The 25,339-nt window shown below is 55.4% G+C and overlaps 2 protein-coding genes and 2 long non-coding RNA genes across 12 annotated transcripts in view; 2 read left to right on the top strand and 2 right to left on the bottom strand.

The window, feature by feature from the left end:
• Nucleotides 1–938: 938 nt before the first annotated feature.
• EDF1 (endothelial differentiation related factor 1) lies at nucleotides 939–5,100 on the bottom strand. Its single transcript, XM_019756734.3, has 6 exons — nucleotides 5,074–5,100; nucleotides 4,336–4,603; nucleotides 2,765–2,816; nucleotides 2,283–2,443; nucleotides 1,863–1,956; nucleotides 939–1,384 (listed from the first exon to the last, which is right to left on the bottom strand). Exons 2-6 carry the CDS (start codon nucleotides 4,411–4,413, stop codon nucleotides 1,323–1,325), a joined length of 447 nt encoding a protein of 148 aa, XP_019612293.2. The 5' UTR covers nucleotides 4,414–4,603; nucleotides 5,074–5,100; the 3' UTR covers nucleotides 939–1,322.
• On the top strand, nucleotides 4,697–11,032 carry LOC109460918 (uncharacterized). 3 transcript variants are annotated; one of them, XR_012496016.2, is made up of 3 exons: nucleotides 4,853–8,762; nucleotides 9,082–9,259; nucleotides 10,387–11,032. It is a non-coding gene; the product is annotated as an uncharacterized LOC109460918 (long non-coding RNA). The 3 variants fall into 3 exon arrangements; XR_012496015.2 differs by having other exon boundaries at nucleotides 4,854–8,762; nucleotides 9,082–9,296; XR_002139585.3 differs by lacking the exon at nucleotides 9,082–9,259 and having other exon boundaries at nucleotides 4,697–8,762.
• LOC109460892 (uncharacterized) lies at nucleotides 10,918–16,038 on the bottom strand. The gene is made up of 2 exons (XR_012496017.2): nucleotides 15,073–16,038; nucleotides 10,918–12,904 (listed from the first exon to the last, which is right to left on the bottom strand). It is a non-coding gene; the product is annotated as an uncharacterized LOC109460892 (long non-coding RNA).
• TRAF2 (TNF receptor associated factor 2) overlaps nucleotides 15,901–25,339 on the top strand; it is a 21,557-nt gene continuing 12,118 nt past the window's right edge. The window contains exons 1-5 of one of the 7 annotated variants that reach the window (XM_019756727.3): nucleotides 15,960–16,041; nucleotides 22,856–23,140; nucleotides 23,260–23,478; nucleotides 24,022–24,100; nucleotides 24,345–24,443. In XM_019756727.3, coding sequence (XP_019612286.2) covers nucleotides 23,291–23,478; nucleotides 24,022–24,100; nucleotides 24,345–24,443 — 366 coding nt within the window. In that variant the 5' untranslated portion in view covers nucleotides 15,960–16,041; nucleotides 22,856–23,140; nucleotides 23,260–23,290. Of the gene's footprint in view, nucleotides 16,042–21,005; nucleotides 21,146–22,855; nucleotides 23,141–23,259; nucleotides 23,479–24,021; nucleotides 24,101–24,344; nucleotides 24,444–25,339 lie in introns of those variants that run through there. The other 6 variants (XM_019756726.3, XM_019756725.3, XR_012496014.2 and 3 more) reach the window with 6 other exon arrangements.

Raw genomic sequence — 25,339 nt, 5'->3', positions numbered from 1 at the left:
CACTTGGGGGCACCTCCCACATCAGTGGCAGGACACAGGCCATACCAGACACGGCCAGGGGCTAGAGGCACCAGGAGCAGGCGCAATAGGACCTTGAGTAGCCACTGCCCAGGCCAGGGAGGCCACCCCACGTGATGGAATCTGACGGGGGGGGGGGGGGGGGCAGGGGTGTCTGGCTCACCCTGCTGGGTAACTTATCTGCACAGGGAGACACGCCCATGGGCACAGGCGACAGTCTGAGGAGCAAACACGACCCGTCCCAGGTGGCACGGAGCTAGTCTGGTGGGGGGCACGCCCTTCTGTGCCTGTCCCACAGGAAGGGCCCACCGTCCCATGGGCACACTCCCCCACGTCTACCACCCCACTTTAAAGGTCCAACCAGTCCCTGAAAGTATACATCTCAAAGCCGAGGTCACTTGGTACTCCCGTGATGCCTGAGAACCAACCAAGGTCCCTGACCTGCTGGCCTCATGAGGTCTGAGGGTGACTCCCCTGGATGTGTCATGAACCCTGGTGCACCCACATGCCATCCTCATCTAATGAAACGGAGTCAGGGCTTTCTAACGCAGGGAGGGTCCCAGGCTCTGCTTCCCCACGTGGGACTCGGACAGGACCTCGCATGGACCTAGAAGGCCCCACTGGGCAGGACTGTCTTGGGGGGGTGGTGACGGCCACGTGCTCCCCTCCTGCCCGCTCCTGGTCCACTGGGTTCTGCTGGGAAGGGTGTGGCCGGGGACTCAGTGCCACGGGAGGGTGGGCTCCACTGCCAAGAGGTCAGCCAATGCCCACGAACTGTCTCAGGAGACAGTGACCTTCATGGCCCCTCAGATGCCCCCTACAGTGTTTGTCATGAAAACTCCCCCTCCCCATGATGGGGGCCAGAGGGACGGGGTGCTAAGGATGAGACAGGTGGGATGGGACATGAGGACACAGCAGCAGGAAGGGCAGCGAAGGTTTATTAGCTTCTCCAACAGCCGGACCAGAGGCGGAACCTTCTGCCATCGACCAGATCGGGCCTTGCACCCCGTACCCTCTCACTCCGCTCCCCCAGGAGCCACGCCCACAGCTAGGCTGACGCCCTGGGAGACGACGGCAGCATTCTGCACCCCAGTTTGAGGCTCGGGAGGAGGGAGGCAAAACAATCTGGAGAAGCAAACACTTTGCAAGGTTTTGTTTGACAGCAGGTTCGGGTAGAGGGGTTCCCAGGCAGGGCTGATGCCCAGTTTCCGCTTGGCCATGGAAGAGGCCGGCGCTGGCGCTGGTGGTCAAAGGGCCCCAGCCTGGCGAGGTCGGCCGGACGCACCGGTTTCGAGGCTGTGTCTTCATTTCGCCCTTGGTCCCTTCTCAATCGGCTTCCCAACGTCCTTCCCCCGAAGCTTGAGGCCTGAAAGAGTCACGGCCAACTGACCACTACGGCGCCCACTCTGGAACTTCAAAGGACAGGGCAGCGCCACAGCGTCCCCAGCCATCGGCCAGAAGTACAGCGGGTGCCCACGTGACCCCACAGGAAGGAGAGAGGGGAGGGAGGGACGAGCACCGCTCCATCCCCGGCTGGGCTATCCGATGGACGAGAGCAGACGTCCCTTCCCAGCACCAGTGCTCTGGGAGTCCCACGTCCCAGGTTCTAGCGGACACCACAAAGGGGCATGTGGGAGCAGGACGTGACCAATGCCAGGGGAGAACTCGGGAGCCTTCTGTTCCCAGGCTTAGAGGAGGGGGTGGTGGGGGATATGCGAAGGGGAGAGGAAACTGTGGTCTTGGCCTTCCTGGGCCCCACCCGCACTAACCCCTCCCGAGGGCGGCCCTCGGGACTGGTCAGGCAGTGGCAGCCCAGACCCAACCAAGGCCTCAAAGACACTCACCGATGGCTCTCTCAATTTTGCCCAGAACCTGGTTATTAGGAATGGCCCGTCCACTCTCGTAGTCCGCAATGACCTGTGGCTTTTCGTTGATTTTCTAAAGAGAAGACGGGCTGCATGTGTGTCCGTTCAGTAAGGAAATACTGCGGAACTAGCACACAAACGGGTGACACACCGCAGAGCACAGCCTTCTGTGACAGCGAGGGACCAAGGGCTTTAGTAGAGAGCAACTCTGGGGTCTGCACACATTTGCAGCCACATCACACATGAGAGGAAGTTACACTGGCCTCTCATAGCTTCCCCAGAGGTCTTCAGGGGCCCTGGGCCAAGGGCAACCTGAAGCCCCTAAGTCAGCAGGTGGGCAGAGACTGGGCCATAGGCGCTTTCCCAATAGCCCCGGAGTGGGGGACCTGCCACACTCACCGTCGCCAAGTCCTTCTGCGTCAGTCCCTTGCTCTGCCGGCCCTGCTGGATCACCTTGCCCACCTCCAGGGTCACCCGGTCGTGGTGCAGCTCCTCAGTCTCCCGGTCCAGCTTGGCTGTGTTCTTGGTGATCGAATGCTGTTTGTTCTGGCCAGCAGCCCCTGGACCGGCAGGGGAGAGGGGGGACGAGAGCAGAGACAGGCTTTGCAACAAACCCCAAGGAAAGCCATTTCAGGACAGGAACCAGGCCCAACAAGCACCCTGCGTCCAGGTGACACGTGAAGTTCACAGACCCAAGAGCACAGAGTCCACACAACTGTCCCCCCGCGGCAGGAATAGGTAGCAAAGCCCTCCTGACCCATGACCACCGCAGCTACTCTGCTCAGGTCCTAGGCATTCCCCAGCCCAGGTGCCAGCACGCGTCTGCAGAGGTGAACCCTGCCAGCCCACCCCGATTTGTGAGTGAAAGCATGAGTACCTACATTTCTTGGAAGTCTCCACATCTTCTCCTCGTCTCTGAGCTGCTAAGATGGCCTAGAATATGAGAACATGGTTTATGATCAAAATCAGCTTTGGCAAGTGTCCGGCAAATACCAGCTGGGACTGCTGGGAGCCAGGCCGCGCTGACGCCTGGGGCTGCCTGAGCACGGCCGTCCGCTCAGTGTGTGCACAAGCCAGGCTCCTTCAAGGGCTCACACCAGGGCTGGGTTTAAAAGTGAAGCTCATTATGCAAAACCCTCAACGACCAAATATCCAGGCAAGTCTCAATCAGCTGCTGCTAAGGAGACAGGAATAGCTCACTTCTTTGCTGTTGAGAAAGACACGCCAACAGACTCCTCTGAGTTCACACTTGGATTGGATTTATTTCTCTACTAGACTCTACTGCAAAAGCAGGGAGGACCGGCCGGCCAGTGCCTTCCTCAGGGCATCTGGCTCCGGTAAAAGCGATGGCACACGGCACAGAGCCCCGCCAGGGGGAGCGACACCCCTTGACCTATAGCTGTCCAACAGTGAAGCATTTCTTGGCGCTTTCCACACTTCAGAGAAGTGACTGTGGGTCACTAAGCATGATGCGTTCTAAGATTCTTTCTGGACGTGTTCACATGACTCCTAGCTTGTGGCTATTAAGTTTCCCGTGGAAAAAGAGAGTGAATTTGGTTTTGACCACGCAATGAGCCCAGGGCAGGCCACTGAATGCTGGTCACCAGGGCCGCAACCAGTCCTGGCCCAGACCCGCCACTGTGCAGCTAAGGCTCCTGAGGTAAAAACCCTCCAGGGGTGGTGACTGAAGCAGCCCTGCACCGCTTACGCTGGACTCACAGCTGAACCTGGACTGGCCAACCTGGGAACCTTCTGGCCCCAGTACTGCTTAGGGCTCGTCTACACTTGCAAGACCTGGAGGCAATGTCCACCAGTCTGCTGGGCCGTTAAGCCACCTCAGCCTGGGGCTAAAAACTCACTATGGCCTGCAATGTGCCTCGATGGGCTCCACTGGACTGAACAGACCGTCTGGGGGGAGGCCCCCACCCTGCCCCTGTCCCATCCCACCCCTGTCCCTGCCCCAAGGTCCTCCCACCCAACCTCCTCCCCGTCCACACCGAGAGGTCTAAGGCCTGGAGACCTTGCCCGAGCCTCGCCCTCAGGCCTGTTATCAGTCGTAGGAAAACCCCGACCCTTCTGCCCTCTTCGGGGCACAGGCCCTGTCCACACCCACGCCGCCCTCCTGGCTCCAGTCTCCCTACCGCCCTGCCCTGTCCCAGCCCTTGTCCTCGCCCCATACCCCCCACCCCCCGGACTACGTACCCTCCTCGGGACCTACCTCTTCGCTCGTCTTCATCCCAGCCCCCCTCCCCCACATCCGCGCCGGACCGTCCCAGACCGGCCATCTCCCGTGCCCCGTGCCCCGTGCCCCTCCCCGGCCCCACCCCAATCCTCCGGCCTTCCCTGCTCTAGTCCCCGGCTCGGCCCCCTGACCCACGGCCCCTGGCCCCGCGTCCGCCCCGCCTGGTCCAGCTGGCCGCTCCTGGGTCGGGGGGCCGGCGCGGAGCCTCACCTGCTTGGACTTGGCCTGTGCGGCCGTGGGGCCCTTCTTGCGCAGCACCGTCACCGTGTCCCAGTCGCTCTCGGCCATGGCGGGGCGGGCGAGTCCGACAATCCGTCCGGCGGCTCCGCGGCAGCTGCTCCAAACCCGGCGACGCTACGACGCCTCGTCGCTCGGCTGCTTCCGGCGCCGGCCGCGGCCCCGCCCCCGCCTCCCATTGGCCGGCGGACTGAAGGGCAGGCACTTCCCGCGGCTCGGGGCCAATCCGCGTCCGATTCGCCTGAGGAAACGCCAGGGCGGCGCGCGACGTGAGAGGTCGACGTCAGGGCGCGGAGGGGGCGCGGAGGGGGCGCGGAGGGGGCGCGGAGGGGGCGCGGAGGGGGCGCGGAGGGGGCGCGGAGGGGGCGCGGAGGGGGCGCGGAGGGGGCGCGGAGGGGGCGCGGGCCGGGGCGAGAGACGAAGACCCTGGGCTGAGGGAGGGTGCGAGGGGTGGGGAAGAGACGAAGAGCGGCTGGGGAGGAAGAAGGGCCCTTGTAAGGGAAAGGGAGACTGGGGGCCACAAGAGAAGAAGGGGTGCGGCGGCGGACCATGAGCGGGGGTAGAAGAGGCGGCGCGGGGAGAGGGGCTGCTTGAATAGTGGAGAGGAGGGCGTTGGGGGAAGGAGGAGATGCCGGGAGGGAGGATTGGGAGGGCAGGATCCCCGGAGCCCGACCCCAGCGGGTCTGCGCCCTGCACAGCCTCTCGGCAAACCTGTGAGAGGCCCCCTGGCTCTCGGTGGGCCCACACCCAGCTGCCGGGTCGCACCTTTTGGGATAGGGATGGACCAACCCCAGCCTGGCCACGTGCTCAAAGGGGGTGCGGATATCCGTTCACAAATGGGTGCAAGGGAAATGTATCATAATCAATTTTTCTGTAGTTGAACTTAGTTTCTGTTTCATGCCTCTATTTTACCACCCTGCATGCAATTCGAAGTTCTGTTTTTCTGGAGTTGTGCTCACGTGATGCAGAAATGTTTGGGGTACATTTTGGGGTAGGGCTCTCTTTAAGAAAACTAAAATTAGGAAACCAAAATTAGAAATATATCTTTGTATAACGTCTATTTTATATAATGTATACATATCGTATAATACTGTAATATTTTACAGTTAATTTACAATAACTATATAATGAGAACTCAAATTATAAATTTTAAAACCTGACAAATATCACAAACATCACAAAATTTAGAAAAATAACATTTGTATGGATTAACGGATACATCTCTTTAGTGCTTCTGCTTACATTTTGGCTGTGTTCTCTTTGAATGCCACATCATGACTTTGCAGAATTGTTTTGTGGAAAGAAGAGATGATTCAGACATTTCTCTAGTGTGTTTGATCTAATTGGTATCTGATTGTTAGTACTGACACTGGCTTGGGTAATACCTGGGGCTTCACATAGAAGTGCCCACTGTGTCATTCCTACAGGTGAGTGTTGCACAAATACAGGAATCCTGATCAGTGCAATCCCCAGCCAGTAGGAAAAAAGGCATATGGTGTATTAAATTGTATATGCTGTATTATGGGATACATTTCGTCAGAGGAGACAACTTTAGTTTTATCCAGGGAAGAAGAACCTTAGGATGTTGGATGATTGGAAGAATTTCGCACAGACTCACTTCTGGTTCATGCTATAGACTTTGTTTCTTCTTCACTTCCGAATACTTTCAGTGCTGGGCACTGTTCTAGTGGGTAGTTGTTGGCAACCATAGAGAACATACCGCCCCAGGACAGACCAGCCAGACTGAACTGCATGAAAATATCCCATAAACCCCAACTAAATGCATCCCATTTCAAGTCCCCTTTCGTGGTATTGACCTAAATATAGAAGCTATTTTACCAGCAAAAATAGGTTTATTGAGGAACAGCAAAGAATCGCAATTCAGGACGTGCAACCTATAGCAAAACCCCAGGCAAATCTGAAGAACAAAGGCCAAGTGTGGGGTTGGGAGGGGCTGTTACAAAGAATTTATTGGAAGAAAATGGAAATTGGAAGGGCAGTGGTTTTTCATTGGCTGGTTTGTGAGTCTCACTGGCTGAGCTGTACCCAGGCCAATAGAAAATCTTCCTGCTAGGGTAGTAACCTAGAAAACATCTGTTGGAGATACAGACAATGAGTGGTAGGGCAGGAGAGCTCTCCCTGCAAGCCCTCCCTACTCCCAATTTTAGTTGAGGTTTTCTTTATTTTTCACGATGGGGTCCGAAAAATGCTTGTAGTCACTCCAGTGGGCCCCAGGAAGAGGGTGACTAAGGAGGAGTCAGCCTACCAAGAGGCAGTGGTCTTAACTGATTGCAGTTAAACCATCCTACTCAGCAAATTTAACCAACACTTGGCTAAGTGAATCCACTTCAAGACCATCTTCCAGATCATGGCTGGCATCCCAGCAGAAGTTGCATCAACTCCGAGGTGTTGTATCTGCCCTGGTTAGGTCGGGCCTGGAGATGGGGCATGTAGATCTAGGTGTCCTCTGTCAGTGCAGGGGTCTGCTACGATAGTCACCATCCCACCTGACTTTTGGTCGAGAGTCCAGGCCTGATGCCACAAAGACTTCTACCCTTATTTTCGTGGCACCTGCCACCACCAGAGCACAGACGGAGCAGGTATCTGCACTACTGCCACTGCCCACCCATTCCCTCTCGGCTCACCTGTGCACACCCATTCCTGGCTCTGGGTGCTTCTACTTTACTCAGGGCCAGGGGACAGTAGTCTTTATGATGAAGCTGCAGCAGGTGGCACGGAGAGCCCATTTGGGAGGCCACGTTAGCAGTTCTTGTCTCTCCAGAGCTGCCACACTGCCATTTCAATAATCCTCTTCTGCATTTTTTAAGATAAGCAGTTTACCAGTGTCATCCATTTATCTTCATACATAGAGAAAATACAATTCCAAAGCCTTCTGGGAAACAAAAACCCCAGATATTTCTATGTTTTTAAAATAAGGATATTAATTTGAATATTGCATACCTAAGGACAAATAGCATTAAAAGTTATCAATTAAAAACTAGTAAATGTGAGAGTTTGAATACCTCGTGAAGGAGGGGTTACTCATTTAAGGACCATTCATGATGGCAGTGGCAGACAGATTCTAAGGTGGTCCCATGACCCCGCCTCCTGGTAGTCCAGACTTTGTGTAATCCTTTCCCCTTATACCCCCAACACTTTTTTATTGTAGTAAAATACACTCAACATAAAAACCGCCATCTTATCTATTTGTAAGTGTACTGTTCAGTGATATTAAATACATGAATAATGTTGTGAAACCATCACCATCATCCATCTTCATAACTCTTCATTTTGTAAAGCTGAATATCTGCCCCTTGTAATAACTCCCATTTTCCCCTCCCCCCAGTCCTTGGTGACCGCCATTGCACTTTCTGTCATTATGATTTTAGCTATTGTACGTCCCTCATATAAGTGGAATCCTATAGTATTTGTCTTTTTGTGACTGGCTTCTTTCACTTAGCATAGTGTCCTCAAGATTCATTCATGTAGCATGTGTCACAATTTCTTTCCATTGCATGTACATAACCACTTTTCGACTATTTAGTGGACACTGGGGTTGCTTCCATGTTTACCTATTGTGATGCTCCTATGAACATGGTGTACACATATCTCTTCAAGACCCTGCTTTCAATTATTTTGGGTGTATACTTAGAAGTGGAATTGCTAGATCATATTGTAATTTTTAATTTTTGAGTAACCACCATACTTTTGAAAGATATAAATATTCCATTGTCTCCTGACTTCCATTGTTTCCTATGAGAAGTGAGCTGTTCTTCATATCCATTTTATCCTTGTCCCTTGCATGTAATGTGACCTGTTCTCTGGCTGCCTTCAAGATTTTCTCTTGTTTTTTGTGGTTTCCTAGTATGTGCCCAAGTGTACTTTTCTTTGTATTTGCCCTGCTTGAGCTTGCTGAGCTTCTTTATATTAATGATTTTCATTAAATTGCGAACGTTCTTATCGGTATTTAAATATTTGTTTTCCTGTCCCATTCTCTTTCTTTTCTTCTTCTGGGACTCCAATTAGTGTATATAATTCTGCTTCTTATGTCTCACAGTTCTTTTTTTTTCTTTTCAGTCCTTATTCTCTCTGTTCTTCAGGTTGGATAATCTCTAGGGTTCTAGCTTCAGGATCACTCATTCTATTTTCTGCCATCACCAATATGATATGAAGGCCAAACAGTTTTCATTTCAGATACTGTATCCGGGCTCTGTCTCCATTATAGAAAACATCACAGGAGGTGACATCTAGGCTCCGTCTCCAGTGTAGAAGTTGTCACAGGTCTGACACCTTCAGACAGACACCTTCTGAGAAGGAGCCTTTTTAGGATTCGGGGAGGAGTGACCTTCTGAGATTTGCCTTTGGGGAAGAACTTGCTGGCCACAGTGTGGAAGACACAGGTGCGTACGTGGGGCCAAGGCATGGACAGGGGAAGCGCTGCCGGGGATTTGGATTGGCCGGGGTGGGAGGAGTGGACGGGGCTGAACACCCTGTGGAAGCCAATAGCGTCAGGTTGGATCAACAGACCAGCTACTTGTAACTGATTTTTAATGTAAAAGTTATTGGTTCCATCCTTCCTCAGTATTTTGATGAATGTTATATAAGTATTGGTTGCAGCAGACCCACATAATGTGCTAGGATTGTATTTCCTTTCCCACGTAAGTGATTCCCTGTGTTGACAATCATCTCTAACTTTTTTGTTTACTCACATGTCTATAGGTCCCTCGCTTAATTCAGCCCAGACTGGGCACAGCCCTCCCTGTGTTTCCAGGGCCTCATCCTCTGCAGCCCGCTCTCCACAGCCTTCTTGGGTGGCTGGCTCCCGACCCAAGACACAGGGCAGGCAAGAGCTGCCTTCAGTGCTGACTTCGCCTCTCTCCTCAGTCCTGCAGCCAATGTCAGCCTCTTCTTGGCTTCCTTCCTTCCTCACGGTGGTGGGCACCCTCCATTAGCTTTCTGAACAAAAGTGCATGGGAGGCATATTTTTTGAGATACAGTTTGAAATATCTTTATCCAATCCTCAGGCTGATTGATAGTTTGAGCAAGTAATTGTAGGTTGGAATATGTTTTCTCTTAGAATTTCAAAGGCATGCTCCATTGTCTTCTAGTTTCCATATTACCGTTAGTAGTCCCACGTCTGTCTGGTGGTCTGTCCTTTATACACGGTCTGTTTTGTGTGCCCTCGCCCTCCCCTCCTTTGCAAGTTTTTAGGATCTTCTGTTTATCCTTTATCTGCAACTTCATGATGATGGACTTGGTGTGCCTTTCCCCGCATCATTTGCTCAGCACTGTAGTCCCTCTAAAGTTGGAAAAGAGTGCCCCTCAGTTAGGGCTATTTTCTTGTGCTATTTCTTTGATAACTTCTTTTCCTTCATTGTTTGTTTTCACTTCCTGGAATTCCTATTACTAAGATTTCAGAATCTCTCACTGAGACGACTGTTCTTATCTTTTCTATTTTTAAACTACTTTTTTTTCCCTCTTCTACTTTTGGGAGATTCCCTCAATGTATAACCCTTTTACTGACTTTTGTCTTGAATTTCATTTCACATTTGTAATGTCTAAGTGCTCCCTGTTATAGCCTATAAGTTCCTTTTACAGCACTGAATTCTGTGGCATCCTGCGTCACAAATACTTCTCTCTTCTTTTGAGGTTACTAATGTCAGTTCTTTTCGTGTTTTCTTCTGGTTCCTGCACCATTCCTCCCTGCTGCTTTCATCAGTTTGGGTCTGTCTTTTCCTCTAATATCTGATGATGGCCCGTGGCTGCCTGTCACATTGCAGAGGGAGCCCCTCGGGAGCAGCTGGGAAACAAAGTGTATAGCTTTTTCCCTTCCCACAGAGGATACAATGTGTATTAAAGGATCAGGTCTAGAGCCTGCTGTACTTCACATGGGCCAACAAAAGGTATTTCTAGGAGGGGTACTTTATTACTGACATTATTTAGGATTGCTAGCACATGGAAGTAATAGAAACCAAATGAACTTTTGGTTAATTTTGTTACTACAATCCACGCTTTGGGTTGCAGAATGTGAAGTCATGGGAGGCGAGCGGCACCACGATTGCACCACAGCTGGCTGCCTGGGCTACAGGGAGGGGCTGAACACAGCAGGACTGGCTGGGAGTATGTGTAAAGACAGCGGGTCAGCCAGATCGTGCTCTTTGGGACCCTCAGAAGAAACGGCTCTGTCCCTGCTTGATTGCCCTGAAGAGGAGCTCACCCTGGAAAATCCTGCCATGCACACAGGCTCGCACTAGGATCCGCTTCGACCAAACATGGGTAGAATCAGTTTCTAGAATGTAGTGTGAAACGGCATTTTTATGACTCTGTACCACACGTAGCCTATGTTTAACTTTCTTCCTAACTATGTGTATCTGTGGCTTGAAGTGAAAGAAAGTTACCAAAATTAAGGTTGATAAAAAGTGTCCTTTGGTCAACTGTGAGTGAAAATAGATGGACAAATATGGCTGGACTGTCTACTGAACATGACAAGAAGAAAAAGATCGATTATGGCAAAATTGTTGCCAAATTTGCAGACATTAAGATGCAAAAACAAACTGGACTATAATGTTATTATTCATTACTGAGAAAAACCGACATGTTAGTGTAAGTATTTCTCTGGTTTTGGAAACAAATACGTGAATAGTGAATGTAATGAGGTCTTGGTCCACCACTTCGCCCTCTTCTGTTTGTTGAAGGGTTTTCTTTTTCCAGCGGCAGGATTGTGTAGGTGAAGTTCACCTTTTCTCTGCTTTTTCTTTTCCGGCCATTGTTGCCGCCATTGCTGGACAGATCTTGGTCCTGTGGAGAAGGAGGGTCTAAAGGATCCACCGGGGCCTCAGTGAGGACACAAGACCAGTGTGCAGTAGAAGGGAGGTGTGGGCTGTCGGCCCGGGAGGGTGGGCGGGGGAGGAGGGCCACCCGCTTCTCCAGTGCACTGGGGAGCGACTCCCCCCCACACCAGCCAGCCGCAGAAGACAGGTGCAGGGCGTCAGCAGGTGGCCAGAGCAGGGCAGGCGGCCAGCGAGAGAGTGGGGACGGGCATGGTCTGGGGAAGCAAGGAAGGACGGTGGACAGGCGGCAGCACCAGGGTCAGAGGTCCCAGGTGGGCTGAAGAGCGCTGGGGGTCCCGGAGCAGCAGAGCTGAACCCGGTGGGGAGCACTGCGGAGGGCGGCAGCGCCCGCTGCGGCAGTGTGCAGGGGAGACCCTCACAGGGCACCTGGAGCCTCCCGAACTCAGGTGATCTCACTTGCTGGGTCCGCGTGTGAGCAGGGCTTGCGGATTCCACGCACCGCGGTGGGAGGAGCGAGGTGCCTGCGCCGGAGGTCAGGGCCGGGTTCGCGGACAGTTCAGGCTGCGGCCGGTAGATGACGCGCGCGGACCCGCCACTGCGCCGGGCTCCAAAGGCAGCCCCTGGAACCTGAACTCTGCCCAGCCATTCGTGTCCACTCAGCCTTTCTCCGTCCAGCGAGAATGAGGCAAGAATTGACCCCAATGAGTCCGAAGGGGCCGCTACCCTCCAGGGACTCACATCTGGGGTAGAACAGGCACATAAACCGATTCTAGTCACGTGGGGCGAGTGGGGGGGACCCACTCAACACAGGGCCAGGAAGAGACTCCGTCCGGAGATGCCAAGACCCGCACAGGGCCCAGGCCTGCACAGCGTCAGGGGGAGAGAGGGGACTGTTAAGTGAGGGCCTGGCTGGTGCAAAGGCCCTGGGCACAGGCAGCCCTGCTGCAGGGCTGGGGGGTCCCGCCAGGACAACCTGGTCACTTTCAGTTCTGCCTGCGAGGTTGTCGCCTGGCCTTTGGCTCTGAGGGTGGGGTGACATTTGTGTTCTGAGGTTGTGTGAAAGGAGGTGGATGTTAAACTGCATAGGGAATCTCTGCAGAGCTTGACTCTGGGTGGGGGAATTTGGGGTGATCTCTGCTTTCTTCTTGGTACTTTTCTGTGTTTTCCAGAGCTTCCAAAGTGACCTTCTGTTGCTTCAAACACAAACGTGTTTTGAATCGGTATTATCCTCAGGTGGTTTTAAAAAGTGTGAGATGGTGAACAGTGAACATGTCCCCCTCCACCTTTATCACTCTGTCTCTTTTCCCCGTCGACAGAGAATGCAAAGCATGAGGACCTGTTCTTTCCCAGTTCTGCTCTGCACACGTGGCAAGGCTCTGCCGTGCTTCCTTCACGGTGGGCTCTCCCTGGGCTGACGCTTCTGATGGGGGCTTCACGCCCTCCTTCCTGCAGCTCTGGGAGCGGCATCCTGGTCCCTGAGCTCTGGTGCTATTAGCGGTGGGGGGGCTCCCTACCTGGTGTCTTTCTCTTTTCCCTGGGGTTGCCCTGGGGGAGGGGCCACATTGGCTGTATACTTTGGGGGGGAAGAGGCGCAGAGGGGGAGCCCCTCTTGGCTGGCGCTAGGTCAGGGGAATTCTCACACAGTGCTGGGGGCACTGGCCTTTCTGGAAACGTGTCCCTCAGATGAGGGCAGAGTGAGAGCGAAACCGGCTTCATTCAGAAGCTGCAGCCCAGGGTTGACCTTCAAGTATCTGAAAAATGAAAAGAGAGGAAGGGGTGAGCTCTGAGAAGTGGTGAGGTGGTCCCACCTCGGGAGGTCGTGGGGAAAGCACTTGGCATATGAGGGACGTCACACATCCAGGTCCCAAGCAGAGGCCCAGGTCAGCCTTCCTGCCTCCTGCCCTGTGGGCAAGGCTGGCATGTGTCCTCCCAAAGGCCTGAGTGGGTACAGGACGTGAGGGGAGGGCCTTAGGAGGGCAATACCTGTGGGGTCAGAGGTACCATTAACATTCAGAAATGTCCTCGGGGCACAGATGCCAACATGAGAAAGGAAAACAAAGGGGATGGGGTGGGCTGTCCGAGGCTGGGGGCATGGGCTGAGCTGCTTGCCTTCTGGAGCCTTTGGCCAGAGTGGCAGCAAACCCCCATCCCATAGTCTGCAGGCCCAGCTGACAGAGCCCCTCCTGCTTGCCGCGCCTGTGACCAGTGGGCGTCCACATGGCATCGGCCCATCTGCAGTCAGGCCCACGCCTCTGTCTGGGGGCACTGAGGCACAGGACAGCGGCTGGGTCCCGGCCTGAACCCTGCGTGTCCTTTGCTGCTCCTGACACCCCAGCCCTGGCCCTGTCCCAGATCTGCTTGGGGCTGTCCCCGGTGATTCCTGGCCCCTCCCCACTGTGGCTTCCTCCTCCAGCTGAGTTTTGCTTTCTTTTTGACAGGAAGGAACTTGAGTGGGAATCCCCTGAGCTGCTAGAGTGAGTCACTCCTTTCCAGCCTGCCAGAACAGAGGTGTTACCCCTTCTGATCTGGCAGTCAGTGGTGGGTCAGCCACTTCCTGGTCAGCGTCATGCCACTGAGGCTCCTTTTCCCTTTATTCTCAATCCTGCACACCTTGCAGGCCAATTGTCAGGGTCAAAAAACACACACAAAACAAACAAACAAAAACCCCAAACAATGTGTGCATGAAAATCCTGTAAAAGCAGCAATGTTTAAAGTAAATGAAAGCAGGCTGGCCCGCTGGCTCAGGCAGTTGGAGCTCTGTGCTCCTAACTCCAAAGGCTGCCGGTTCGATTCCCACATGGGCCAGTGGGCTCTCAACCACAAGGTTGCCGGTTCAACTCCTCGAGTCCCGCAAGGGATGGTGGGCTCTGTCTCCTGCAACTAAGATTGAACATGGCAACTTGAGCTGAGCTGCCGCTGAGTTCCCAGATGGCTCAGTTGGTTGGAGCGCATCCTCTCAACCACAAGGTTGCCAGTTCGACTCCCCCAAGGTGTGATGGGCTGCGCCCCCTGCAACTGGCAACTGGCAACAGCGGCTGGACCTGGAGCTGAGCTGCGTCTTCCACAAAGACTGAAAGGACAACAACTTGAAGCTGAACAGCACCCTCCTCAGCTAAGATTGAAAGGATAACAACTTGACTTGAAAAAAGTCCTGGTAGTACACACTGTTCCCCAATAAAGTCCTGTTCCCCTTCCCCAATAAAATCTTTAAAATAAATAAATAAATAAATAAATAAATAAATAAATAAATAAATAAATAAATAAAAATAAAGTAAATGAAAGCATTTCCATGCTAGAAGCACTGTCAGGTACTTCAGGGTTGGCTCAGTGGCATCCACAGGCGGCTGGCTGCTTTCCCAGGAGGCAAGCCCTGAGTCACCAAATCTCTGGACATGGGGCAGGGCTGAGGTAGCTCCTCGCCACAGCTTCGGCAGCGTCCCCACCCTGGGCGAGGGCTGACACTGCCCGACTTTACTCTCAAGGAAGCGGGGTGCACTGCTGCAGCCAAACCTCCTTTTTGCAACAGGAACCATTTTCTGCAGTGTTGCTATTGGGTTCACAGCCCCTGGGACACCTGAGAGCTCGATTGACCATGGGGCTGGGGTGAAAGCTCACTGAACTGGGGAGGTGCCAATTCAGGCTTAAATTCCTGGAGCTTCTATCAGAGGCAGGGGGGCCTTGCTGTTGTCTCCCAGGGATGCGGTGTTTTGGATCAGGGAGTTCAGACTCCAAACCAAGTAATGATTGATGCAGCAATGACTCGAGCACGTCTGATGCCATGTGAACCATTCAAATGAGGTCACTTCAAAGCCTGCCTGTTTTTCGGTTATTATGTCCTCAAGCAGTTCCCATTGCTTCAGATTACCCGCTGGAGTGGACGTGCCAGCTGTGCTGCATGACCTGGGGTACGGAATCTTACCTCTCTGAGTCTCTGTTTCCTTTTCTGCAAAATGAGAGCAGTCCCCCTCTCCAGACGCTGGTATGAGACGACACGCTGTTTGTCAGATATTTAGCAAAGCCCGTGTTCGATGACAGATAATCCATTTTGTCCCGACTCTTCCCTTGGCAGATAAAAACACAGACTGGCCTCAGGTCACGCACTTAGGGGCAGCGAAGGGGCCAACATTCCGCCGTCCCAGTGCTGCCCCTTTTTTTCTGGCCAAGACTACAGCCTTGTTTCTAGATGTTTCCATTTCCGTATTTCAGTCCGTGTGTCTGGAGGCCATAGGTTGTGCGTTTTTCGTTTTGTTTGGTGGTAAAATTCACATAACACAAAGGTCACCATTTAAACCATACAATTCAGTGTCATGTACACTCGTAATGTCGGCCCACCACCAGCACTACCTACTTCTAGAACACTACCCGGAAAGGAGACCTCATCGCCTTAGTGCTCGTAATGAGTGGGTCTTTTCGTGCTTTTTCTTGTAAATGTAACCCACGGTGGGGCCCTGCTCTGAGCCAGGCGCTGGAGTGGGGAAGGTGCTGCCACGGTACCGTCGGCCCGGGCCTGACCCTTCGTGGACACCTGCCAGGTTCTCGGGAGGGCTTTGCTGCATGAGTCCGGTCCTCTGGCGGCGCACGGAACTTTGCACACAGGAGGCTGCCTGGCGGAAACCCAGCAGGCTCCAGTCGGAGAAACCCGGGAGGTGACAAGAGTACGCAGCCCAAAGCGACTCCCTGCTCCCGATGATAAGCTCCCGATGATAGGCTCTCGTGTCAGTCCGTCAGCAGGGCGGGCCCAAGGCGGAGAGAAGGCTGGCCAATCGGGGCCCCCGCGCGCTCTCGGTAGGCGCTGGTGTCAGCCGGTCAGGCGCGCTTGGGGGCGGGTCCGAGTTGGCGGCGGCATCGGCCGGGCGGGCGCGCAGTTCCGGACGCGCGGCGACCGTTGGTGAGTCGGACCTCGGGGTTCCGCGTCGGCGTCTCGGTCTCTCCGGGTCGGGTCGGGATTCCGGCGCCGGGTCCGGGCTAGGCGCGCGGCGTCCGCAGGAAGGGCCGCCGCCGCCCCGCGAGCCTGAGGGGATTTCTCGGGGCGGGGGAGCCGGAAACTGAAAGTCAGAGCGGGGCTGGTGCAGGAAAGTTCGCGAACGCCCGCGGGCGCCCCGCCAGGGGTCTGCGGCCCGGGGTCATGACCCGGGGTCCACAACGCAGGGTCATGACCTGTGGGTCACTGCTCGGGGCCCACAACGCGGGGTTACGGCGCGGGGGTCACGATGCAGGGTTACGACCTGGGGTCTCGGCCTGGGGTCCTGGCACCCCCCACCCCCTTCCCCAGCCTAGCTGCCCGGAGCTTCGGTTGCTGCCTGTGGGCGTCTCACCCCTTCCTTCCCTGAGTCCCGCGGTGGGCTCACCTGTCCCTACCTAGTCTCCTCTTGCCCACAGCGGGGCTTTCCGACTTGCTTCGGGTTTGAGCAAGCTCCCCCGAACTTCAGGACGGCGTTGTGCGATCCGACCTCTGGGACGGCCTTTTCTCACTGCTGCCCTCTGCAGCCTGTCCCGCAGGCCCCAGTGCCCCCTCCCCGCGCCTCCCTCCTCACCCACCTGCCCCCTGACTCCTTCCTCTGTCCCTCCACTGCCCCCCGCGGCGCCCCTGTTCTCAGCCCCCCATTCCCTCGTTCCTGGAAGAGCTTCTCCGTCAGTTGAGTTAATATGAGGGTACCTGCCAGCGTACCTCAGGTCAGCCTTCAGCCCCGCCCCTTTCACACCGGGAAGCCTGTGATGGAGGCTGGGATATCCGCCTTTGGCCTGTATGAGTCTGGTGCGTGTCCCAGGATGAAACTGAGGCCAGAGGTAGGTGGTGAGGACATGGAAATTGGCTGGGACACCCAGGGGCCTCCTGCGCTGGGATCCAGAGTGGAGGCAGCTGCCGGGAGGGATGGAGCCTGGAGTGGCTGAGAGGCTGTCTGGACACGGTGGGTCTTCATTGACCGAGACAGTGGAGAGCCCAGGACAGCTGCACGTGTGAGAGCAGACACTCCAGCCTGGCTGAGTCCCGCAGACGGGCGTGTGCGGGACCTGACTCTCAGCCCTCAGCAGAGGCACACGGGGGCCACATATCACCTGCAAGGACTGTGGTGTTTATGAGTCAGTTACTGGTTTCAGGTGGAGGTTCCAGCCAACCCAAAATTGTTGCTCGAGTTTTTTGTTTGTTTGTTTGTTTTTACTTAAACAGCTTTATTGCATATAGCTTACGTACCACAAAACCTACTCTTGCTTGAATTTCTTTTTAAAGATTTTATTGGGGAAGGGGAACAGGACCCTATTGGGGAACAGTGTGCACTTCCAGGACTCCCCTCCAAGTCAAGTTGTTGTCCTTTCAGTCTTAGTTGTGGAGGGCGCAGCTCAGCTCCAGATTCAGCCGCCATTGCCAGTTGCAGGTTGCAGGGGGCGCAGCCCACCATCCCTTGCAGGAGTCGAGGAATCGAACTGGTAACCTTGTGGTTGAGAGGACGCACTCCAACCAAGCGAGCCATCCGGGATCTCATTGGCAGCTCAGCTCAGCTCAAGGTGCTCAGCTCAAGGTGCTGTGTTCAATCCTAGCCGCAGGGGGCGGAGACCATCATTTTGTGCGGGACTCGAGAAATCAAACCGGCAACCTTGTAAAGGCTGAGAGCCCACTGGCCCATGTGGGAATTGAACCGGCAGCCCTCAGAGTTAGGAGCACGGAGCTCTAACCACCTGAGCCACCCGGCCAGTCCCCACTTGCTTGAATTTCAAGTGAACAAAATCCTCGCAATTGCTTTTCTGAAAGCCTTTCCTAGCAGCAGGAGCTGTTTTCAGCAGTGGTGTGTCATACGTAGGAGCAGCTGCCCTTCCTGCCTCCAGCCCCCGCCCACCCTCCCTCTCCCCCACCTCAGTCCCCTCACTCATAGGACAAAGCTCCCAGAGGCATGCGCTCTGACACGGGCCTTTTGCCTGGGACAGCCCTGCAGGCTCCTGACAACGCTCTTCCTGTGTCCCCCTGTGTCCCCGACCTCTGCCACCTGAGGCTGTATTGTGCCGTGTGGCTCTGGCCTGTGGACTGCATCGGTAGTGAGGCACCAGTCTCCCCAGCGGCACAGGGGGCCATGGCGGGAGCCCGGAAGCGTCCCTGCGGGGCCATGGCTAGACTGAAGGCCATATGCTGCTGCAAGGATTTGGGGGGGGGGGGCTTTCAGCCAGGGGTTCTCTCTCAAAGACTTTCTAAACTTACTGGGGGAATAAACCCGAACATCTTTCCTCTGGGGACCTGAAGGAACAGGTTGTTTCAACAACAGTTGTAATGTGGGGATGAGAGTGTAGGATTTCCAGTGGCCATTTGTTGCTGGATAAAGCGGGTTCTCCAGGAAGAAAAAGGCCTTTCACCCTGTGTTTTGAGAGTCAGGTTTGGGCCCCCTCTCTGTCAATGAGGTGAGGTGGCAAATGCCAGCCTGCCCCCCCCACCACCAGTGGTTGGTGGGTGCACTGATCCAGTGTGGCCTGGCAGGCGGTTTCCACACAGGACACCAAGAGCATGCGCAGGAAATGGCAGAAAGGTCCAGCGAGGAAAAATCCAGAAAAAATGACCCACAGGCCCCACAGATCATGCAAGAGTGGGTGCACCTTCTGTCTGTCTTGAGTCCAGGACTGCTTGATACCCCGTCCTTCCTGTGCACTGGACCATGTGGCCACAGAGAGGGCCCATCACTGTCCCAGCATGGTGCCCCGCCACCACCTCCCCCACCCGGAGGGGCTGAGCCTGGGTGAGGCAGAGGCAGGCTCAGCAGAAGGGTCCTGGGGTCTGAGCTGAGCTGATCCCAGCTGTGCCCTGAGCGGGGGCAGGGTCCAGACCAGGTCCTCTGTGGGGCCCAGCAGCGGTGGAGATGGTATTTAGAGCAGGTGGCTTGGTGGCCTGGTTGTGATTTAGGGAATACACAGCAGGGGTGGGGTAGGAGGAGAAGAGGAGGGAACTCGGGTAGAAGGAATTGCTTGTGTGGGTTTCAGGAGCGAGGTGCCCTGCTTTGGAGTGGGGTGGGTCACGGCGAGGCCAGTGGTCAGTGTGGAGGAAGGGCTGGGTTAAGGGGTGTCGGAGTGAGTGTGCAGAGCTGGGAGCAGAGAGGGTGCTCATGCACCCCTGCACAAGCCTGGGCCCCATCTCCCCCCACCCCAGTCCCTTCCTCCTGGCTTCTATGTGCTAGAGGGCACAGGTCCGCAATACCACGGAGAGCAGAGGGCTGTGCCATCGCAGGAGGGAGGCCTGGCACAGATTGGTTTCAAGGAGGCTTGTCAGGGACGGCATCGCTGAGCATCAGATGGCCTCGACTGGCGGGCTGGGGCCACCAGCAGCCAGGTGCTCCAATACCTGATTTGACGTCAGTTTGGGCAGCACTGGATTGTTGTAACGACACCTGACGCCGTCAACCTACACTCACACAGCCATTTCAGGGAAACACACACAAGTCACAGCCAGATGGAAGAGATGACAGGGCAAGGGGTGGGGAGGGGGCACAGCTTCCATGTCCTTTCAGCGCGCCACCTTCTGCGCCTCATGATGTGTTCACCAACCCGGAAACCCCTTGAACCCCATCGTTAGGTGTTCTTGTGGGGGTTCCATCATGAATCCATGATTGATCAAATTGTTGGCCATTGGTGGTTAAGTCAGTTGGCAGCCTCTCTCCCCCTCTGGGTATGGGAGTGGGTGGTGGCAGTGAAAGGGGCTTATGAGTGATAAAGGGTGCTCCTCTGTCCCCATTACTCAGAAAATCCCAGGGGTTTGGGGAGCTCTGTGCGGAGACCAAATATCTAATGACTATTGCACCCTCAAAGTAATTGCTGTCCTATGTCCATCACCAAATGCACTGAGCTGTCCCACCTCCATCACCACAGCGCACTGAGCTGTCCCACCTCCATCACCACAGTGCACTGAGCTGTCCCACCTCCATCACCACAGCGCACTGAGCTGCCCCACCTCCATCGCCACAGCGCACTGAGCTGCCCCGCCTCCATCGCCACAGCGCACTGAGCTGCCCCACCTCCATCGCCACAGCGCACTGAGCTGCCCTGCCTCCATCGCCACAGCGCACTGAGCTGCCCTGCCTCCATCGCCACAGCGCACTGAGCTGTCCCGCCTCCATCGCCACAGCGCACTGAGCTGTCACGCCTCCATCGCCACAGCGCACTGAGCTGTCACGCCTCCATCGCCACAGCGCACTGAGCTGTGCAACCTCCGTCGCCACAGCGCACTGAGCTGCCCCACCTCCGTCGCCACAGCGCACTGAGCTGCCCCGCCTCCGTCGCCACAGCGCACTGAGCTGCCCCGCCTCCGTCGCCACAGCGCACTGAGCTGTCCCGCCTCCGTCGCCACAGCGCACTGAGCTGTCCCTGACATGATAGACTGGAATTATCCCATAACACTGCTTTGTATCTGGCAGAAATGCCCTTCTAGAAAAGCATAAGTCTGCCATGCGAAGTTCACTTACGTGTGGAGTGTGTTTGAGGAATGAAATATGAAGTCGGATGGCTCATTTGCACACTCACAAAGTCATTGCAAATAGATAGTTTGTAGTTCTTGTTTTTAACCACTTTACCTGAGAGAGGCAGGGTTTGGAAAACAAACCGAAGCTTGAAAGGACCAGGCGGGCATTTTGGTTCCTGACACCTGACCCCTTGTGGTCACTACTGTAAAGACAGAGGCCGCTCTCAGCTGTGTCTGTGCAGCTGTCCGCAGTGGGCAGCTGGGGCTCCCCGCGCTCTGTGTGATTTCAGACGCGGCCAGAGATGTGGAAATTTTCTTCCAAGCTTTGGACAAGCACAGGAGGCGCAGGATTGAGCGTGTTGCTGGCTCTCAGAGGGGGAGATTGTGACGCAACACTTTCATGCGTTTCTCATTCCAGTTCTTAAAAGTGAAAATGTACTTATAAGTGAGACTGGAGCGATGTGGAAGGCTCGCAGCACTGAGAACCCCCATGGGCCTGGCCCGTCTGACCTGTGGCTGGGGCCCTGCTGTTGGGTGAGCTTAGATCCCTGCCTTCCTGCATGTAAGTAAGGTAGTCGTGACCGCTAAGAGGCAGTATTTATGAGGACGCTGAGGAGAGGACAGACAGATGTCGAGACCTGGCTGTGTGTTGGGGCCTCTTCCCTTTCCTTTCAGTCAAAAAGGACAGTGTTTTTGTGTCTGATAGAAGTCATAGTCAGTGGGTTAATAAAATAGGTTCAGTCTGCCACAGAGGTGTGGCTGGGTGCCAGGGCCAGGCCCGCTGTGCTCAGGTGGGTGCTGGCTCGAAAGAACAGAGCCTGTGTGTCAGACGCTGCAGGAAGCTATCAGCGACATTTTGCAAAAAGAGTATTGCACGGACTCTTGTGTGGCGGCCTTCATTCTGTATTTTACCTTTTGCCCGTATAAAACAGGACCGCCATCAGAGTCTTTACATTTCATATTGTAATGGAGTAAACTTACGGTAGAGTTTTGACCTAAAAAGTGTGACCTTTTTTAGTGATATGAAAAAGTTCCTCTGTCGAATGTAGTTTAGAGCAGTGATTTTAAACCACGAATGGTTCTTGGAATCAGTTTGGTAGTGTGACCAGAAAAAAGAAGTAAAATAGAAAATGTGGGGTGCCTGTCACACAGGAGTGTGCTCTTGTGGGCCTTTTTCTAGTTCTGTGTGTTTGGGGGGGCAGGTGACCACAGGGCCTGGGAAAATCTGGCTGCAGGGTCCTCCCGCCTCGGTGCCCTGGCCAGTGGGCACTATTAGTGTGTCTGTAGGTCTCCCAACTTGTGGTTTAGAGCTTCTGCCAAATGGTTTTAATGAAGGGACCCTCTAGTGCTTACACACCTGTGCCACAAGGGCTTGAAAGCATGAGATGGCCCAGCTGTTGGATGGGTGGGTGGGTCATCCAGGGCCCCAGGCGCCCCGTGTGTGGAGAGCACACGGACCTGTGAGCGAGCAAGAGACAGGTGTGCCTTTGAGCTGACCTTGGGCACAGCGTCCCCTCCCTCCGCCAGGTGACTGGAGGAGTAAATGCAGGGCATGAAAACAGAGGGGGCTGTGGCGTGCCGACCGCGTGTGAGGCCCCGTCACTTACAAATGCAAACACGTTCACTGAAAGTGGCTTTGCCCGGATGACACACTGTCTGTCACCCTTTCCTGCGGTGTCAGCCTAAGAATGTCATCGCTGCCTTGCGCAGACCCCTCTCTCCTCCTGGAAAGGGGTGTCATTTCATAGCTTCCTGGTTTGAAAGTCGGTGTGACGACCCCCCCCCCCCCCCCCCCGCACAAGACCCAGGGGGTGTGTCTTCAGGGCACACAGGAAGGAAACCCTCACTGGGAGGGTTTTGCAAAGGGGCTGGTGGCCCTCCTGGCCTCAGGCTTCCTGGGGAGACAGTGCCTTGGGTTCAGGGGCTTTGGGCACTGCCCCTTTTCAAGGGCTCATAGGAACGATTTGTTTGGGGTTTTTGAGACTGTGGATGTTGAACAGTGGGTTTCATGCAAGGTCTCTGAATGCTGTGCCTCCCACCCCCATCACCCGTCCTGATTGCCTTGCCTTGGGGACCTTGCCATAGCCTAGCGCACGGCAGAGTGTGGCTCTGAAGTGAGAGGACACTCACGATGGTGGGCGGGGAGCAGAGTGGCTGCGCCAAGCTGATATGGGAGAGGCCGCTGGCTGGTGCGGCCCTGTCCTGGGCACAGCCAGATGTGTAAGACTTACGGCAAAAGCCGTCCACCCTCCTGAAAATACACTTGTTGTAGGACCCTGAGGAGAGACCGAGCCCTGCAGGGTACTGCTATCAGCGGGAAGGCGGCATCCACTGTGTGCTGGCCACAGGTCCCATGCAGCACGCTGGCCTGGGAGTGGAGGCCTGCACTGGGTGACCTTGAGGACAGCCTGCTGGTCCAGGGGCTGCAGGACAGGCGTGCACCAGCCGTGGCTCGGGCAGGTCACACTGTGGCCCAGCCTTGATTTCCATGTTCGGACGAGGATCGTGTCTGGGCTCCCAGAGCGCTAAAGCCCAGCTCGCAGATTCTGGACCACGGGTCCGTTTGATGCCCCAGCCCCTCACCGCCAGGCAGGGGGGCCGTTTTCCCTGGAGGATTATATTCGAGTTGGGGTACCACTTGGGCTCTGCCCTGATGCAGCCTGTGTTCTTCTTTAGGGCGTGGTGGCTTGCGGGGCACGCAGCTCTCATGGCTGCAGCTAGCGTGACCCCTCCTGGCTCCCTAGACGTGCTCCAGCCCGGCTTCTCAAAGAGCCTCCTGGGGACTAAGCTGGAGGACAAGTACCTGTGCTCAGCCTGTAGGAACGTCCTGCGCAGGCCCTTCCAGGCGCAGTGTGGCCACCGCTACTGCTCCTTCTGTCTCAGCAGCATCCTGAGGTATGTTGGGCAGGGCGGCCCGGGCGGGCTGGCCAGAGAGGTGGCTCCCGGTCTCCACGGTGGGCGCGGTTCACTGCCCATGGGACTGGGAAGTTAATAACCCGGAGAGACACGCGCTGTTTGGGTGTAGGGGGTGAAATAAACCTGTTGATTATGAAAGGTGATTTCTGCTGCGTGTCCTGCTTTTTAAGGTGGGCACTGGACACTGCCGGCGCACACTGGTGGTGTTGGGGGGGCCACCCTAGGACGCAGGCACCTGCCTGGGTGGCTGGGCGGGAGGGGAGATGCGCCTGCCCCTTGTTCTGGGGCGTGTGTCTCTGGGTGGCCAGCGCCTCGTCACGATGGGGGTAATTGATCGTCAGAGGAGTGAACCATCTGACCTGTTTTAAATGCTTACACATCACAGCACTGATGTGTGCTTGTTGCTGACTTGGGATGGGTTTGAAGGTGCCTAGTGGTGTGTGGAGTGGCGTGGGCCAAGCAGTCACGCCCACTTATTCTTGGCACCTGGTTTCAGGAGGGACCCCCTTCTCTCCCCACCAGCTCCGGGCCTCAGAACTGTGCTGCCTGTGTGCACGAGGGCATATACGAAGAAGGCATTTCTATTTTAGAGAGCAGCTCCGTAAGTGGAAAATCTACACTAAAAATGTCACAATAAACAGAAAACATTTTCGCATTTCCTTTAACAACACCGATGGCGGATGAAACTTCAGCAGCTAGAAATGCCCCCTGCTGCTGCGGTGCCGTCTGGAATTTGCCCCAGTCGCAGGCAGAGAGCCGCTGTCCGGGAAGGTGCCGTGTGGGGTGTGTGGGCCGGCGGGCCACTGGGAGGGGCTTACCCACAGGGACGCTCGCTCTCTCCCCAGGCTTTCCCGGACAATGCAGCCCGCAGGGAGGTGGAGAGCCTGCCGGCCGTCTGCCCCAGCGAGGGCTGCACCTGGAAGGGGACCCTTAAAGAGTACGAGGTAGGGCCTCCTGTGTGGCACAGCCTCCCCGGAGTACAATCCCTCCCCACCTGCTGGTGTTGGCGTGTCTGACGCCTGCAAAGAGGGCGGCTGCTGCTTATGACCCGTCCACCTAGACACTCAACTGCGCAGAGCCCAGACCCGCACCATGGAGCCTGGGCGGCATGGGCTAGGGGGGCACTTCCCTTTCTGTGCCTCAGTTTCCTGGTCTGTCAAATGGGCTGCAGTCCCCTGCTATTGACGGTGGCGGTGCAGCAGCAGTGTGCCAGCCCAACTGTCCCCGCGGCGTGTCCCTGTTCATGCAGGAAATCAGCTTTCTCACTTGGTAGGACATTTCTGTCGTGTCTTCAGACACGGGCTTTCACATTTTGAATTGACGTTGGGAATTGCGGATGTCATCTGTGCATTCGTCCTGTGGTCACAGAAAGGCGTCTGGCTCGTAATGGGCAGTGGCCGTGTGCGCATCTGCTCCGTGGCCTGTCTGTGCCTGGCCAGGCTGGCTTGCGTCCCAGCGTTGACATGTCGGGGTTTCTGCGTGATGGCATCTGGCTGCTGGCCCTGCCGCGTGGAGGCTGAGAGGCGCTGGAGCTCATGCGGTTGATTATCTGGCCATTGCCTCTTCTTAACCAATGAGTGCCTTTTAGAAACTGGCGTCTCAATGGTTACATGTACCCAGAGGTTCACAGTGGCCTAGTGTCCACCAGCTGATGAAGGGACAAACAAGACATGCTGTGTTCAGACCGTGAGCCCTAAAAAGGTCATAAAATAGAAGGGAGTTCTGACACAGGCTGCAGCATAGATGGCTACTGAGGACACTGCTCGGTGAGATGACGCAGTCCCAGAAGGACAAACCCTGCAGGACCCACTTCTGTGAGTGCCCCAGAGGAGTCAGATTC

This window comes from Rhinolophus sinicus, chromosome 16 (genome assembly GCF_057876585.1).
Source record: "Rhinolophus sinicus isolate RSI-liver-muscle chromosome 16, RSI-T2T, whole genome shotgun sequence".
Classification (NCBI taxonomy): Eukaryota; Metazoa; Chordata; class Mammalia; order Chiroptera; family Rhinolophidae; genus Rhinolophus; species Rhinolophus sinicus.
Note: the sequence above shows the minus strand (reverse complement) of the source record. Positions and strands in the feature narration are given on the sequence as shown.